Here is a 17,955-nt window from a genome sequence, read left to right as displayed (position 1 = left end):
TGGCCGTGTCGCGGTTCACGGGGCGCACGTGAATTCCCTGGGACGGTGCTGGCAATCGAGCAATTAAATTGTTAACGGGCCCAATTTTGCGGGGGCGAGTAATATCGATACGCGGGGATTTAATTACTGCGAGCGCACCCCGGGGCCCCAGCGCGGACGCCCTTCCGTGTACGCACCCCCTCGAGTACCGGCGAGAGTAACGAGCCGTGAGATCGGGGCAAACCGACGAGTTCATTCGGAGCCAGCGGTGCAGTAAACTGGACCCGTGCCCGGAGCGTTACTTGCGGGCTCGGTTCGATTCGGAGCCATTCGATTCCATCGTCGATCGGTGACACCGCCGTTGAGTTTTCTATTTGCGTATTTTGCTCGCAGTCCCCGTCGAAGGACAAAGCTTGTTTGGAACTTCGACATAATCTCGCTGGGATAATACGTGCGACGTATTCCAGGAAGTCGATGTTATCGTAAACGCGTAACACCGTTCGCCTGGTCGAGTCGAAGGTGTCCTCTCAGTTCCGCGTTCGCCGCGATACAGCGCGCATCGCGCTCCCGTCATTTTCTACGCGACCACCGAGTCGAGATCGGGGGTGTCTTTCCAGCGATTAACAATCAAATTGATGGTGACATCTGTATTTTCGAAAGTGCGTACAAATCTCGTCGTTTATTATAACAATTCGTGGTCGTGTCTACCCTCTGAACTGGCTCTTCTTTCCACTACTGCGTGCACATCAACGGAGTCGTAGCGTTCGATCGTTCAAACTGCCATTCGAACCGTGCCGTATATACTTTTTCTACCGAACCATATACAAGAAGATCGCTACCAATCACGATAACTCGAACAAGATACTCGAGGTACCCAACGGGAGAAGCCTGAGGTACCGGATTAGCAGTTGCAAAGGAATCAGTAAGCGTTCTCCAGCGCCACTCGTTCAATTACCCTTCCACAAGGGGATCAATCGAGACTCCCTTGGAAAAGGTGGCTTCGCCACGCAATTAGAACGAGTGTCTGGCTGAGGTTGCTCTCGGGCGAGCCTGTTCAGCGAATCATCGAACGAAAGAAAGGGAGTGAAGTCTCCGGGAATAGAAACGCTTCTGTCTGCAGCTGGTAACGCCGAAGTAAATTGTCGAACGGAGCCGTTGATCGCGCGGTCGAAGCCTCTCCCGATCGGGTGACAAAAGTGGTGATCGTCGTGAACGGGTAGCGTCGAAGGCGAGAAAGGGTGAGACACAGAGATAGAGATAGAGAGAGAGAGAGATAGAGATAGATAGATAGATAGAGAAAGAGAGAGAGAGAGAGAGAGAGAAGAGCGCGGAAAAGGCGTCGAGAGGATGTCGACGACGGCGGCGCAATGCAGCAGCGGCAGCAACATCGGCAACAAGAAGGAGAACACCGACTGCACAGGCGGCAGCAACACCGGGTGCAATTAGTGCCGGTTCACGGCGGTCGCGGGACTAGGTAACCGGTGAAAAGGGTGGCGCGCGGAGAGGGCGGGTTAGCCAGGAGCACGGTCTCGCGGTGTTGCACGTTCGAGGGTGTGCGTGTGTGCCAGGGAGGTGCGCGAAAGGGAGAGACAAAATGTGGTGGTGGAGGTGCCGGTGGAGTGTCGCGACTACGACCACGGTGTTCGTGCTGGGGATTGCCACTGTGTACTCGCAGCTGGAGATATCTGATCTGGATAAGCCAAGTGAGTTGTACACAGTTATTATTATTTATATCTGATCCCACGGTGCCGGAGTGTGGCGGCCGACCGCGTTCACCTCCGCCCGTGGCCCAGCAATTTTTACGCCAACTTTTTCTCAAAATACCACGCACGGGAAGAGGTAATTTATGGGAGAAGTGTCCGGTTAATATCGGTGGTATACGTCGTTCGCTTTCGTTCGTTCAGTTTTCAACTGAGATCTTGTTTAGCGAGTGATAGAATTTCGATTTATGGGGGTGAATTCTATGGAAGTGTTATTACACGTTTTGTAATGGCAACGAATATCTTTCGAAGGTTCTCTACGATCGTTTCTTTCATTTTAGTATTCTTGGTACAAGGGTTGAAGGGGGGGGGGGGTGTACTCGTTACTATGCTGGACTTCAAAGCAATTTGTAATTATAAGTTGATAAGATATTTTTCACTGAATTATGTTAGTATAAGCGCAATAGAATGTCTACGAAATGATAGATATTGTGAACGCAAAAGATCAGCCAACAATAATATTATATCGCTGAATGATTGGACAACTAGTAACTTAAAATTTCCGCCAGCGGATCCGAAAGTGTACTTCGCAACACATTTACCGTGCGACGCCTTAATGCAAACGTCGATACTGATTACGAAGTTATGTCGAGCATCAAGAAACGCATAATTGACGCAGTTAATACAACTCGTCGTCTGTAAAGTTTGAAAGTTTCCGGAGCCTCCGGTGCTTTGGAAATGTCCACGTTAATCATCCTACGGAATTCCTCCTCTTAAGCGAAACGCAATTGGGAACAACGAAAATGCACTTTCTTAACGTCGAACCTTATTTACATGGAGAGTGCAATAACCGCACTCTCCATTTGCCTGCGTTTCTGCCGCAGTTTGAATTCCTCCAGCATTAAACGTCGACCGCTACGCTACTTCCTGCGTATTCATACTTTCGATTAAAACTTCAATCGCCAATTGTTTCACTTCGATTATTATTCACCGTTTTAATTCAACGTTAAATCAATTTTTCCATTTTTACGAGTGATGTGCGATTACCTTCGAATAACATTAATCAAATATTTCCTGAATTATCATAGTCGAGCGTGTTCTTTGAAAGCAGCGCGGAGTTCATAAAATTCAGTAAAACTTCTAATTGATACAACTACGTTCGGACGTTGATTACAATTAAACGAGTATTACGACACATTCGAACGATGGTAGCATAAATTTTCAAGCCGCGTAAAATCGCGGCTCATCGACCAGCGGATTGTCCTTGCTTGCGTTCTATCAAGAAACGCTCGCGTATTCGTTCGAGCGAATCTCTCGTCGCGTGGAAAGGCACGACAGCCAGGACGATTTTTAATTAACGCATCACGCGCGTCTCTACGTAACGACGAGCGGAGTTACGATGCAAAGCGAGGCGTTGCGCAACCAGCGAGCGGATCGTCGCAGCTCGACGGTGGCACTGGGAAAATCGAGGCAAGGAACGCTTCGCGGCAACACCCGGACAGGTTCTTGCTCGATACCGTTCCCTCCTCGTCGGTTACTCACTCGCGATCGCGGCAAAATAAATTACCCTCCGCGTGGACCGCGCGCGTGGATCCCGTAAATGTCAGGACCTTTAAACGATCGAGCTAAACCGTGGATTTCGCGTATCGCGAGCGCCGATCGAGGGGCGTGTTTAACGACAATATGTGTACGCGTCGCGTTTTCACGTCGTCGATCACGACGAAGATTCTGGTCGAAACGTGACTCGCAAGCTGAGGACGAGGCGTGTTTTCTTTTTTTTTGCTTCAGTGCGTTTTTAAATACAAGCGTGCGACTCTTGGCTCGCGTAATGAGACTCGCAATAAGAAGCTTCTTTTTGAGATTGTGCAACATCAAGATGTACACTTTGGCTCTGTTAACATCCTAAAGTTATTTCCCTGTCGGACAGCTTGAAACGTTGACTCGTGTGAGTTGTTCCTTTCAACAGTGCAAAACAGGCACTCGGATTAAGGACGTGTCAGAGTTGCTCGGTATAAAAAGTGGTTGCTTGTAGAAAATCGGTTATCTTCGATCAAATTGCTTTTTGCCTGATACAGAAAGTTAGGATTTAAACCCGAACAGAGATTTCTTGGGAACTGGTTTTGTGTAGAACCTGAATTGATCCTAATCTGGTACGACTGTGATGTGCGCTGGCTTTCTTATTAGCGAGTGAGTGGTTGGTTCAATTTGTTCGAGAGCAAGTATCGTTAAACGTATGAAATAGGACTTGATGACTATATACGAATGAATATGGCGAGTATTTAAGCTAATAGGTATCTAAATGCTGATCGAACGTGTAGTAACGTATCGCTTAATTACTTGTAGTAGATAGTTAATTGTGACGTGTCAGACGAATATTTCTGTCGACGGTTCTACGTAAGAAATACAGGGTGTATCCATTTCCAAGCTCCGTTACTACATTTTGGTTATTAAAACGACTGTGATAATTTCGCCGAAAAGACAGTGGGCCGTCATAGAGGCATTAAATAATCAATTCCAGCGTGAATGTAGGTTAATGACTATGGCCATAAAAAGGAGCAGGTAGCTACGTAATAAATTGCTTGAGATTGATAGTGGCGCTGGTTTATTAGCATAGCTCTTAATTGATATTTCGAAAGTGTGATTCAATTTAAAAGCTATTAATGGATCATAGCGACAACGTATTTACACGATGAAACTCGACGGAATAACAACGCGAAGATGATCTATTTGTTAATTAAATTTCCGCTGAAGGTAACAGAACGTTTCGATGTAGATGGAATATTTTAATTTAGACGATGCTGAATGAAATGTAACTGTTGTGCGTATCCCACAGCTATGAACACAATTGCAGGTGTAATATATTATCGAGCCCGACAATCACCATAAATATTTGTGGAGTGCTAAACTTTAGGGTAGACGTTTAACAGACACGAATAAATTGATTAACCGTTTAATCCTTAAAACGTGTAACTGCGAACTCCACCAGCGTTCCCCGACAAATATCAAGAGCGACCCAAAGCGTTAAATATCGCAGTAGAATAGTCTCGTTCGGAACGGGCCGTCTCGTTGAAGAGAGGGTGGGAACGTCGGATAAGAATTTCTAATAAAGTAGGATACTTGGCCGTTTCCCGTACGTAATGGAGCAGGCCCTCCTTTGTCACTGCGAAATTAATATTAAAGCCTACAATCCGTACGTAAAGGTAATAAAAATGTAGAACGGAACCAGCGTTATCGATCCCGCGGCTCGCCGCGCGGTTAAGTTGAAGGAACGAAATGACAGTTAAACTAGTTTAATTAAACCTGCTGCTCTAAGCCCCCTTTGAATTTATCGCGCGAACGACAAAGGGAAAGAAATTCTCGGCCCACCGCGAGCACGGGCGGAGGGAGAGGAGGAACGAAAAAGAAAAAAAAAAAAAATTGGAATTTCAATAGCGAAGTTCAGCTTTCTGGGCCGTAAGACGGGAAAAGAATGTGGCGCCGGTTTCGCAACTTCCGGAACTCCGTTGTAAAACTTCTCTATTTATTAAAACGGCTCTTTCCTTCGTGAATCTTTTGCTCATCGAGCGGCTCCATCCTTTCGGCGTCTTAGAAAGAATCGTCGATGTACAACGGAAACTTCGATCGGGCACTTGGTTTATCATTATTCTTTGCAATTTCTATGGAAATTTTCAAGGTATTTGGGAGGAACGGGAATCGAGAAATATCAGAGTTGCTTTTGCGGTTTTCTTTTCGAGAGAGAGACGACTTGAAAAGTTTGCCAAGCACCAGCGCATTAATTGCAAGAGCCAATTTCCGGTGCAACACGTGACGAAAACTCTATGTGACTACGTACAGTCACTCGTACGGTGTAATTGCGTTTCAGTATTAACGCGTAACCATATGAGACGTACTTTTAATCGTTTTTCTTGAAATTTTAACTTCAAACCTAATTTTGTTTATACAAATTTTACCATTTTTGATAGCAACGATCATTCGTTAAAATTTCTGGTCGAACTTGCGTGTTGTCTCATCGATTGTAATCATGTTATCCAATTTTCTTTCATATTATATTCTTATTTTATTTTATTGTATCTTATCTTCCTGTCGCAACTAAAAATTCATCGAAAGAGTGCGCGATAAAGTTGAAAATATATTACATCGAGAAGTTCTCTTTTAGTTAACAGGAAGTGGAGAACAGGTTTCGAACCAAAATGCGGGACCAAATGTTGCTCGAAACAAAATAATACTGCACGGGGTTCGCAACGAATTCGAAAGCGGTTAATTGCGATTGCAATTGCCCGTTCCAGTTACAAAACTGCGCCGCGACCGTGTGATCGAACGTTATCCTCGTGGATCGGTCAGGTTCGTCGAACATTCGTTTCAACAGGTGCTGACGGGGATGAAAAACAGAACCCGTCGAAGATTTTTCGTGCTTTGTCACGCTAATTAATAGTTACGTGTACGCGAGGACGTGAACGATATCCGGTCAGGTAGCATTTTTTTGTTTTGTTTTTTCGGAACGTCGATATTTCGTATCCTTTCGTACATACCTGGCTACGTAATTAATGGCTACGGTGTACGTCAATTATTCGAACGTTTGGCATGATTACTGCTGGCTTGTATTAGAATAATGATGACGACCCCGTTGAAAAGGAAGGTACGTATTACGAGTTTTTGTGGTAATCAAAAACGATACCGTTGGGACCCACTCACGCGCTCTGAAATTTCAGCGGTGTAATTAAAGCGGTCCACTAATTTCGTGACATTTTGGAGTTACAGTTATGTTAAGTACTTTATCGCTGGAAATACTTGCAAAAAATTAGAACCTCGTAATTTAACAATAATTTATTGTATTATTATTTGGAATTTTAAATTAATTATCTCTCTAAAAAAAAAATGATAAAGATTTAAATTGTTCAAAATTTACCTAGTATACGGCAAAAAATGTTCAGTCGCTACTTACATTACTTTGAATGTACAAGCAATAATATGTGCGCTGAAGGGTTGAAAAGTGGAGTTAGTAGGCAACTTGCTGGTGGAATTTTTGTTATGTATGCAAGAAGGAAAGGTCGCTCCCGTCTCGATACATTTCCATTTAAAGGTTCTTCGACGTCGACCGAGTTTCACCGCACGATATTCGCCCGCGATTTTCAAAGATACACCGCTTTTCAGCCCGAGGCTTTTGCATGACTGCTGCGCGGCAAAACGCGCGGAAGTCTCTGTTCGGAACGGTGTATCATGGAAAACCGCGGCGTAGCCACCTGAACGCCTCCATTGAGGGCTATCTAACGTTGAAAACCACCAAAAGAAAACGTATCTGTGGTTCCTTTACCGTTAGCTAACGGTTTCACCGGCCTAAATGAAGGATTCAAAGTGCAGATGGTTTTCCTTTCGTAGAATGCGCTACGTCTGTTTCCTTTTTTTTTCTTCGTCCCCCTTATACATTCCTGCGCGGCGTGATCGAGTGGTGAACAAGTTTGGATACACACACACCGTTGAAATGTATGTACACGTTTCGAACTGCATATTCAACTCGTGGCCCCGTCTTTTTTGGAAAGTTCCAGTCGGATGAAAATTTCGAGAAACGTTTAGCTACGATGAATACCATATTTAGTCATTTGTTTCTTGGTAATCAGGCTCAAATGTTCGCGACAGTGAAGAATATTTATTTATGATCGCGTATTAAATTAATGGAACATTTCTACGTGGATATAAATTAAGATAATCTAAATGATTGCTTAAAGAACCGGCTTCTTCTCTCAGCTTTCTACAAATTGATCTATGGTATTATATCTTCTATTTCAACGTAAATTTCAGGTTCTCCTAGCATAAATTTGCATACGTTATGGAATCCCTGATTCATACTTGTTCTACTAATGTGCTTCATTTGCCATTACAAATTAGACTGTGTCGAAACGGGTCGTTAATTATACGAAACTTTTCGAAATAACTCAAATTTTCTAAAGTTTCATCCAGTCGATTATAAGCTTGTGTTATAACTGAACGACGTGTTTGTTATTTTTGTCTATTCAGATGCGCGGTGTCTGTATTCGAAAATGTTAAATCGCGCGTTCATTTATTCATTTTTTATCCAGTTTAATTAGCTTTTCTTTCCGCCCGCAACTCTTCTCTGTTATATCTATTATGCCCGGGAAAAAATTACCAATTTAATTGGCAAAATAAAAGTTTCGAAAGATAAATTACTCCGCTGCCATTACCATAACCGTAACTTCTTTCGTTACTTTGATGCGCATACTCGATTAATCCTGAAAAAAGTATCGCACGTTTTCCTCGCCACTTGGGTCGCAACGTCAATAGATATAAATATTTAATGAAACGTCAAGTGAGTATTAGTATCGTTTGGTATCGAACGAACCTCGATATAGTATTTATATCAGTTTGAAATCAATGGATTTTCAGTCGCTATCAAAAAGGGCTACCAAGTATAGCAAGTACTATACAGAAACGCATGTCAATCTCATTTATTTCCCTTCGCAATTCTATTTTAATACTTCGAACTCTAATCACTTGCAAAATTGATGTAACCTGGAAGTACCAGCCTGAATCGAGCATGTTCTTTGGCCGTAAGACCTACTTCCAACCCCTGGCGTAGGGTTAATACTAAAATTACCTAGTACTAAAGTTTAGCGAGGACAAAATTAGTTAGCCAATAGTTGGATCGAAATATTTTAGTTTTCCATCGAATCCGGTTCGTCGCGACAGCTGCCAAACGAGCGATCAATCGGAGTCTATCTTGAAGTTGGCGAGCGTTATTTATTAAAAACCCTAACCGTGATGACAGAGCCATCGTCCTCTTGCGTTCTATATAGAAATCACGCGGTGATAAATCTCGGTTGAACAATCACGTAAGTGTGGAGGTAGCGGTTTCTAAGTGTCTGGTCAGTCGAAGTAGCCGACGACACTTGAAAGCGGCAATTGCAGCATCGCGGGGACGAACGGCGATGGTAATTAATTTTTTGCGTGCGCCTCTCGGAAGCTTTGGAACCGCGGAATGACCACGAAATCGGCCTAATGGCCGACCATTTGTCATGGCACGTTGAGCGGAAGGCGGGCACCCTCGGGTGAACTCTGCGGGGCGAGACCCTCGCGCGTCCCCGCCGAAAGACGATAATTTGCACGCGACCCCGTCCACCTTCCTCTCTGTATACACGTCCGCGTAGCTGTACGACTTAATGGAAACACGAGTAGCGTCGTCGCCGAAACCAGACGTTCCCTCGAACCCGTCGACCGACACGGCCCTTTCAGCCACCCCCTCATGACTTAACCCCTTAAAACAGGCGCCACTTGAAACGGTTTTATCTGGAATCTAACGGTGATAGATGCGAGTGGCTGAGCTCAAACGTCGTCGTCGTCGTCGTAGTCGTCTTCGTTGTCGTTGATCGAGGTGGATCGAAGACGAAGTGGATGCTTGAGATTTGTTTGGTTTTGTCCTGCTTAGGTTAGCGTCGTGTAAAACATCGTTTCCGATGGTTCAGAGACACTTGAGACAGGTGGTAGTTTGTTTAATCGAAGCACAAAAATTAATATGTATTTGTACATAGCGAGAGTCAAATGTGAGTGTGTTTTGTTTTATGCGTTTCCTAAAATTCACAGAAAGCCACTAATGCAATCGAGTAAATAATATTTAACGAAAAGAGCGGCGCGAACGCTCGACTGAACGCTCTGACAATTCTCTGTGGCGTGTTTTCGCAATTTAATAGACAGTTAATTCGATTAAGTCGTGAACGCGTCTATCCAAAAGCGTTTGCCTAATTAAGGGAATTATACGTAATTGTGGTATCTCCATCGTCCGTGACGAACGTCTGTTTCGACGCAGCCCTCTGTCAAGGATCGAGTTGTCTCCCTCTCTCTCTCTCTCTCTCTGTCTGCGTTATTATAATTCATTATCCACCCTCCAATTACGTCGCCAGCGGTCGACAAACGTGTCTCGCGGGCATGTTCGCGTCGTCGATCGCGAAAACACGGAGTAACGCGAACACCCGAGGGTCTCGTTCCGCAAAACTCTGATACCAGTAACAAGTGGATGTGCTTCGGTCACTCGATAGCGTCAACTGAACTTGTGATACGACGCGTTAGAATTTTTCGCGAATTCTTTCGGAGTCGTGGTTGATGGAACGCTTCCGCGTTTATGCGACAATAATTAATTTTGTATAAAATTGTGAAAAATTTTTTAATTCAACCATTACCATCCTTTTCGCGAACGTTAATTCCCCTGTCACTGCGAATCCTTTGTACGACAAATTTCATTCTTTCAATGTGTCATGGTATACTCGTAATTCATAGATTTAATTAATCTGCGCGAGTCGGCAGCTATAATTTTCAACGCAATGCCCGACAGTCAAAGCTGTATTAGCGGCGGCTTAGCAAACGCGATTACGCTAACTTTTAATTGGATTTTAATTCGAATCTCATTTACACATCCGTGTGAAAGGTACGTGCGTGTGTATACAGAGCTGTCGCTTTGTATTCGCGAAATCCACTCCTGCGATTTCAATATCAGTCGCAGGATCGAACGTATTGCCACCTTAAGGCGCGATCGAACGACTCCCCCTCTCCTAAACAAATAAGACACCAGGTTCATCCCCCGTTTCATTACCCTCGTTTAACTGTAATTAGTTTTTACGATCGAATCGATACTCTTCCGTTCGCCGTTCCATTCGATTCGCTCGTTCGTTCGTTCGGCTCGAGTTCCATCTCACTTAATGGAAACAGGAGTTCCGTAAAAATTTGCCTGCCGGCTGTTTCCATGCGGTGAGTTAAATTTATTCCACGGAACGAGAAATTCTCGAGCTGTTGGATGGAGGAAAGCCAGAGCGGCTGTCTGCCTAATCAATAACTTAAGATACCTTGGCGGCAAACGAAGATAAGACAAGAAATAAATAACATTTAACGAAAATGAAACGATGCTGATTAAAAAATTAGTCGAGAAGACTTCGACCCACAAAAACGTTGGATCGGCATTGGCAATGCGATGTCTGTGCAACTAAAATCTAACACTTCTGACAGTGATTTCCGTTTTACCTGTCTTTCTACTTCAATTTTGTTACTCAAATTTCATTCATTCTAATTAATACTCTCCACCTTTAAATAGTATACATAAAAGTACAAACTGCGCGATACAATCTTCCAGAGCATCGAAGTAGTTGGAGAGCTGCGAACTAGTTGTCGACAATTTGCATCCCCTATCAGCCGAGCCGTCAACTTTCCATCCCTCCCCGGTATTTTGAAACGCGAGTCGGAACATCGCGGCTCGATGACAAGCCGCGACCAGGCTGAGACAGCGCTCAGTTCGAGTGAAACGAACAAACGAAAGCCCATTGGAAATGTTCGCCCGTGGGGGGGCGTGTGATTTAGCATGGTAAACGCAATAACCGGTTCCCAGTGACGCGTCGTCGCGAGTCGAACGCCGTCCTTTTCCCGGGCAGTCGCGCGTTAATTCGCGGCGAAACTATTATCATAGCAATTGCCGTTCTCCCGTGGACACGGGCGAACAGTCGGTAACAGGCACGGACAGAGAGACGCGGTGCTTTGGTCCGCGGCAGATGCATCCCGTGGAATGGCCAGGAGTAAGGCTGGGACTGTCTCGAGTTCGAACGATTCGACGAAATGGCTGCCGGCTACTCGTAACAATATCCGAAACAGGTTGCCTGCTACCTGTTCGCGTAGCTTAGCTTACCGCAGATTACCGGTAATCCCTCGGGTTCCGGTAACAGTTACACGTTTTCAACCGTGAGACGGGGGAGGAGTTGATTCGACCACGGTCTGTGCGCCGGCCCGCGGGCGGAACGAACTTCAATTCGCAGTGACGACGTCGTTGGGTCTCACCGCGGTGTCCGTAGGCCGCTGGGACAGGTTTGGGGATGAACTTACTCGCTTGATGCACACTAACGCCCGCTCGGATACCCCGTTCGCTGGTTATCTAGTTTCCCTCTGGAGATTACGCGCGATCTACGATTTATCGCGGTGCACACTCAATCTTTGCGAAGCGTGTAAAAATTGTGACAGCGGCCTGTTAGACCAAGGTCTTCGTTCTTCATCGCTAAGTTCAATCTGTAATGTAAACTCTTGTGCGAAACGCGAACAATTGCCGCGTCCCAATTATACGATCTATGCTTCGCCACTTGACGAGCAACAGACGTTTAATGGGGTTATTTCGTTTTGCTCGGTGCCCGTGTTGAATTACCAGTGGCGCGTTGTAAAGGAACGGCAGACGGGGGTGAATTGGCTACCAGCTGGATTAGAGACCGCCTACGGAAGTCTCGTATTTCCAGTTAATGGTAGATAAACTCGATCGAAATTCGCGGTGATATTTTTGCTCGACGTGAAACCTCGCTGCCCCCGCGAACGACAAGATTCGTATCTCCGTCCATCTCTTTAAATCCGATCGGTTTCCCTGTAAAATGCCACGGGTCCTGAGTCAGCGATGCGAGACGTGTGAAAACAGACGTGAAACGATTACGAATAAGCAGCCGTGGAACGAAGACAAAGAAACCACCTTGACGACTTCTGGGAATGTTAAGAAGCTTCTAATTGAATCAAACTGACAGAAAAATAGTCGTAGATGGGAAGTATTCCAATGCAGATACCAAAGCGAACGAGGGTAACCTCGGACACGATTCGATTCCAGAAACTTTGCCGTACATCCGTTAACAAGAAACATTTGCATGTAGACGTAACTTTACACGTTCCTAATAAAAGGAGAGATCGTTATTTCTTCAAGGTCCTCGCAAAAAAAAAGAAAATGTAATTCACTTAGCGACTGATCCTACCACTGTTCCATAAATCAGCACAAAAGGGGGAGGACACGGTGACGGAGGAAGAAAATGCGAAGTTATTTCAACTAACTTCATCAAAGCAGGTACTCGCGTCGTTTCGCAGCCGTCGCTGGATGTTGCATTCACGCTGCGCTCGTCAGCAGAGGTGCATCAATACCGGTTAGATAAATAGACGCAGATACGAAACAATGTGTCGCGTTGAATCTCGCGACCCGACATCCAGCACGCGGTGTCGTCGCTCGGTAAAGTTTACGGCGTGCAATATGCGCGTCGCGAACTTACATAAACCAGCACGTCCCCGGCAGAGATAGGTGCGAGGACACACGGCTACCAAAGACAGCACCAACCGCGGGACAATGAGCCGGTGACGAGTACCAATCGCTTCTAACAGCGGAGTATCTTTTATTAAAATAATAAAGGAATTTCATTAAAGGAGACGTCGTCGAAATGTCCCGGGTGGACGAGTACGCGGTACGAGGGTGGTCGCGCGGCGGAGGTCGATATTCCCAGGGGAAAAAGAACAGCGGGAAAGAAGAGATGCTCGAGCTGGGGAAAAAGAATATGACACGGTAACTGGTAGCGGGCAGGGAAACCCAGCCGCGAGTATCTTTTCACCCTCCCCCTCGTCGACCACCCCTTAGACCCGTCGCGTGCATTTTTCTCCTCGAGCACTCCCGCCAGCTTTCTTCCTCGTCTCACGATTACGCGTTTAATCCCGGTGACACGGATTAACGAGGATTCTTGACCGTTGTGCATCAATGCCCATTTTGTTCTATGGTAAATTAATGGATGTCGCGCCTCGAATTCCTTCCGGCCGGAGGCGGGGGTGCGTCGCGTCGCGTTAACGGCCGTTGTCGCTGCCCAGGTCGCCATCCGCCTCCTTTATCAAACGCGCGAACGTTCTCCGCGCTGGTCCTCCGAAGTGTCACGCGTTACGCTCTTTTTTTTTTTCCACGCACCTGCGCGGCGTGTGAAATATGAACGGACGGTCGAACAGGGGGCCGAATTAATTCGGCTGGTGACGGTAGTCTGGAAATGTCCGCGGGGTAGGTATATTCCAGCGGGTCGTGCTGGTAATTCCGCGGAGGAGCTGCCTTGTAACGTCGAGACGGGTAAAAAATGTAATTCCATATATTAATCTGCGAAACAGCGATCTAGAATTTTTTAATCTTTCGGTTTCGAGCAGGATGACGTTGGAAAAAGAAACCCAGACCGCGTTCTCCTTGCGATCGATGAAAATTAAAGTTTGCATACATGAATAAGAAACGTGCAACGTATTGGTAGTTTGAGATAGGACTGTTTTATGCTCGTTTTTTAGTGCTCGTAGAAACGAACGATTTTTATTATACTTTCACCGCGAAGTACTCGAAACTTGTCGATAAAATATTGCGATATTTGTAATTGATTGCAGAGGAGAGATTCGAACATATTATACTTCGTATCGACACTTTGCAAAGGAAAGGGGTTTTGTATTTTAATGATTCTCCTTTCAGAGAGGCCGAGGAATGCCTCTCCTCGATAGCTCCCGACCGTAACACTCGAGCAATTTATTCCAATGCTTCTACCCGCTTGTTTGCTGGCGACACCTTGGAAAGCAGTCAAAGGAGTTGATTATCTCGCTGATGAGTGAATATTCAAATCAGTGGATGCACACCTGCGTACGCCTTGATCACTTTTAATTCTCTCGCGCGCTGTGCGTGAACGATACCACTGATTAAAGGTGTTATTCGGATTGTGTTTGCCAGCATACTTTCCCACGTTAACATTACGCATGGTAATTCGACGACGTGATTTGATTGATGCTCATTTGTTGGCTCCCCGATGATGAGAGCTGCTACTGCGACAACTTGATGAACTTCGGGTGATATATTGGACGGGTTTACGTTCTAATTTAGAAAAATTTATGGGGCCACTGCGTCCACAAATATTCGATTTATGCGCGTACACAAAGGAGAAGATTTCTTATAACGAAATACAAGAAAACACGTGCGACGTTTCACATTCGCATTCACAATTTTTCCATCAACTTAAAACACTATTTTCGTGTTTGATTTTTCAATCGAAGCAACAGTGTATATTAAAAGAAGAAGGTTCGCCACGACGCGCCATTATGGTTCACGCCAACATAGTCGCGAGCAGTGAAAAGTACGCGCAGCGAGTTCCAAACTTTTCCAACAGCACCGACGATCCCGTCGTGACTTCCCTACGCCGGTTTTCACTTACACCTGGTAATCTTATCGTTAAACAAGGATTATAACGTCGTTTTCAGTGTCCCCGGTATTAGGCGGAAACTAGTCCAGTTTAAGGGGCTATTACACTAGTTTAACCAGCAGGTTCGCCTTCCGAGCGCGGCCCACTTTCATAAACCTGCCATACAGATATCAGCTACAAATTTTCGTTCAAGTGATACGAAAGAAATAACGAAAGAAGATGGAAAACATTGTATTAAACTTTCCCAGAAATACTTACGCCCTTCGAAACCAGTCTTCTTCTCCGCGTAAATCGAGATTCGAATAAGATAGGAATAATACGCAAAAATGAATCCTAATTAACAAATTCTTGTAACGTACTCTCTCTGAGCTTCGTTAAAAAAAATTAAATAACTTTCAACCTTCGACACCTATCGATACAACAGGTTTGTTAAAGGCAAAAAGGTAAACAAGTATCGGTTACAGGGCGAAGGGAAATATCGGTATTCGTTTTCCGTATAGCCGTAATAAATTCTATATATAGAAGCATACGCGATGGCGGAACAGATACGCTGGCATCGAAACCTTTAATTCTCGATTCATGAAAAAAAAAAGAAGAAAAAAATAGAAGAGAGAAAAAAACTACCAAAGCATTACTCACCTGACAACGAATAAACCACAATTTGCTCCGGCTGGCTACGGAACGCGGTGTTATTTTACTCGTGCGCGTGAAAGACGCCAGTTCACCAGTAGTTTATCGCCGTCAGGATGAATGGTCAAACGGTCGGCTCGCGCCGCCAGACGCGGAAACGTTTCAAGCGGCGAGTGTCGTTCCGTTCCGGATTAAGACGATGGAAATCGCGGATAGAGCGATTCACAGGAAGAAGCCGGGCGATGGGTTACGCGATCGTGCCACGGGAATCAGCCGCGCAGGAGGATGGCGGCGGGCATATAAAGTGGAGCCAACAGGCGTGGCGAACGCGTATCCCCGGCACAAAAGGATTTCGGTATACCTGTCTTCGGTCCAATCTGCGGGAACGTCAATAAAACGTTCGCTCCCCGTTCGCCGGGTACGTTCAGCGACGTCGCGAGATCCTTTGTCGAAGATGAGAAGACGTAAAATCACGAGATCGCTTCTAAGAAGCCGGCCAGGCGCGCTACGTTTCCCGTCTGGCCCACTGTTTAGATTTTTATGGAGTTCCGCCGGATAATCTCCCAGCGAAACATCCCCTATCGTCGAGCAACGGCCCCGCATAAACTGGTAAACACCGATGGCCCTTTTTAAATTGGATTTCGATTCTTAAGCTGAAAGCGGGCCGCTCGCCGCGGGGATTATCCGGGCGCGTCCGCGCCTCCTGCTCCCACCTGATCGGGGGTAACGCGCGGTTTTATCGCCGCTCGCGAACAGAGAACCGGCGGGGCCGCGGTTAAATTATCCGGGAAAGAAATTGAAAAGTTGCTCGAACGCCGGCGGTCGTCCTTTCGAAAGTTGTACGTTCCTCGCGCAGTTAAACGCTGCTCGGAACGACCCGCCCGAACTGTGAAATAATGGAGCGAAAGAACGGGAGGAAAAGAACGATTCTTCTTTTAGTTAACCAGTCGATGATCGTGGATCTTATTTTCGCATTGCTCTCTCGATGCCAACTTACGATGAAATTCGTGTCGCGCACATCGGATTATACATCGACGCAGCAAATAATCGTTCGTATTCGTTATTGTATCTATCAAAATCAGTAACTCTAAGCGCATCCTTCGAACGCGACTCTGAATTAGTAAAATAAATTCGTTAACTCCAGATATACAGTGCTAGAGAAATCCTGAAACCATCTATCGAGAGATATATCGAAATGAAAGAAATGTACGCGGGCGAAGGAGAAAAAGGCACGGTCGAGCGAGTAATAACGAACGGGGTGTCCTCGTAAGCGACACGAGAGCTGAAGGATCGCCGCGATATCACCGTAATCCTCGCTCAGGTTCTCCAGGGGATTGTGACAGTCGCGTTAGTTAACGCTGGTAGCCGTTCGCCAGGTATCCGCTATCCGATCTTAGCTTAGCGGAGACTCGTGGGACGGACGGGCGTCGCGGGCTGGCCAACGGCGTGACGAATCGCACGGGCCGGATAGCACGACCCAATTTTCCAATGTCATAATCCAACGTCAGATAATCCATCGGCGGGGACGTCGACGATCGAGCAGGACAGTTCTTTCCGGCGATCGGCTCGCGCGCGCTCCACTTTCAACGCTTTTCGCTGGACGCGCAGGACACGCTGCAAAGGCGACTTTGATTTACCTCCTCATCGAGATTTATCCGTTCGTTCCGCTTAATGAGAGCGGAGAGCTTCGAAGGCGTTGAGGGAATTCATCCAACGGCCGTGAACAGCCGCGAAATTGGATGAGTATGAAGAACATTGTTCGATGATGATCTAACCAGCGCGCGAAGAGAGTGTAAAAACGTTAAGATGCTCGATTATCAGCTTTTTTCTGACGTTTTTACGGAATTCAATTTTCATACCTTTGGTCATGCTTGTGTTTTCTGTTTTACGTTTCACAATTTAATATTTAAGACAGTAACGTTTTCGTAGGCTCGTAAGATTTGGTAGTACTCGAGCACCGCGTCTCGGACATTCCTTCGCTCGAGGGAATACGATACAATTTTCAGTCGTGATACAGCTATTTACGCAACCGCATACCGTTGCAATGAACCGTAGTATTACGGGATACCGTAGTTCCTTTTTCAGTCTCTTTTGTGCACGTACATGTGCTCCTGCGTGTATTCGAGGCGTTTCAAATGTCAACTGCCTGGGAATTATGACATCAAAGCATTATGGTATCTAGTATAATAGCAACGTTAGTAACATGCAGCAGAAATCGATTCCATCGTCGGAATACTGAAAAACACTTAATCTAATAAACGAAACGAAACGATCGTTCGCGTGCCTGTCCCACGTAGACGTGAAAATTATGAATTCGTGCATCCCTTAAATCTGGCGAACATGCTGATCGACTTAGAAAATTATATCGTAGCGGCATACTTTCATGGCGTGGGTACATAAACGAAAATTGCTGATTCTGAAGTGTGAACAGCCTGGGAGCGACAATTTTTTAGGGCGATACCTGTCCGTGATGTTTGCAGAGCAAGAATCGCAGCGTTGTGTCGGTGTAACTGACGCGTCTGAGTACGTCCGCTTTCGTTTACGTTCGTGTATATAGGGGATGAATCTTCTTAAGCGTGAACAGTGCTTGATGAAAGGGAGAGTTTCGCTGTGGCGGCGGTTCGCAGAGCGTCTGGAAGGAAGATTTTTCCGCGCGAACT

General features: G+C 45.7%; 2 protein-coding genes across 2 annotated transcripts in view; one reads left to right on the top strand and one right to left on the bottom strand.

Moving 5' to 3' along the window:
* The window catches only part of LOC143422656 (uncharacterized), a 431,772-nt gene that overhangs the window by 55,503 nt on the left and 358,314 nt on the right, over positions 1-17,955 (bottom strand). The gene's annotated exons all lie outside the window — the stretch shown is intronic.
* LOC143423148 (neural cell adhesion molecule 2) overlaps positions 869-17,955 on the top strand; it is a 120,908-nt gene continuing 103,821 nt past the window's right edge. Inside the window, exon 1 of the mRNA XM_076894254.1 lies at positions 869-1,682. Coding sequence (XP_076750369.1) covers positions 1,574-1,682 — 109 coding nt within the window. The 5' untranslated portion in view covers positions 869-1,573. The remainder of the gene's footprint in view (positions 1,683-17,955) is intronic.

Source organism: Xylocopa sonorina, chromosome 4 (assembly GCF_050948175.1).
Source record: "Xylocopa sonorina isolate GNS202 chromosome 4, iyXylSono1_principal, whole genome shotgun sequence".
In the NCBI taxonomy this organism is placed as follows: Eukaryota; Metazoa; Arthropoda; class Insecta; order Hymenoptera; family Apidae; genus Xylocopa; species Xylocopa sonorina.
Note: the sequence above shows the minus strand (reverse complement) of the source record. Positions and strands in the feature narration are given on the sequence as shown.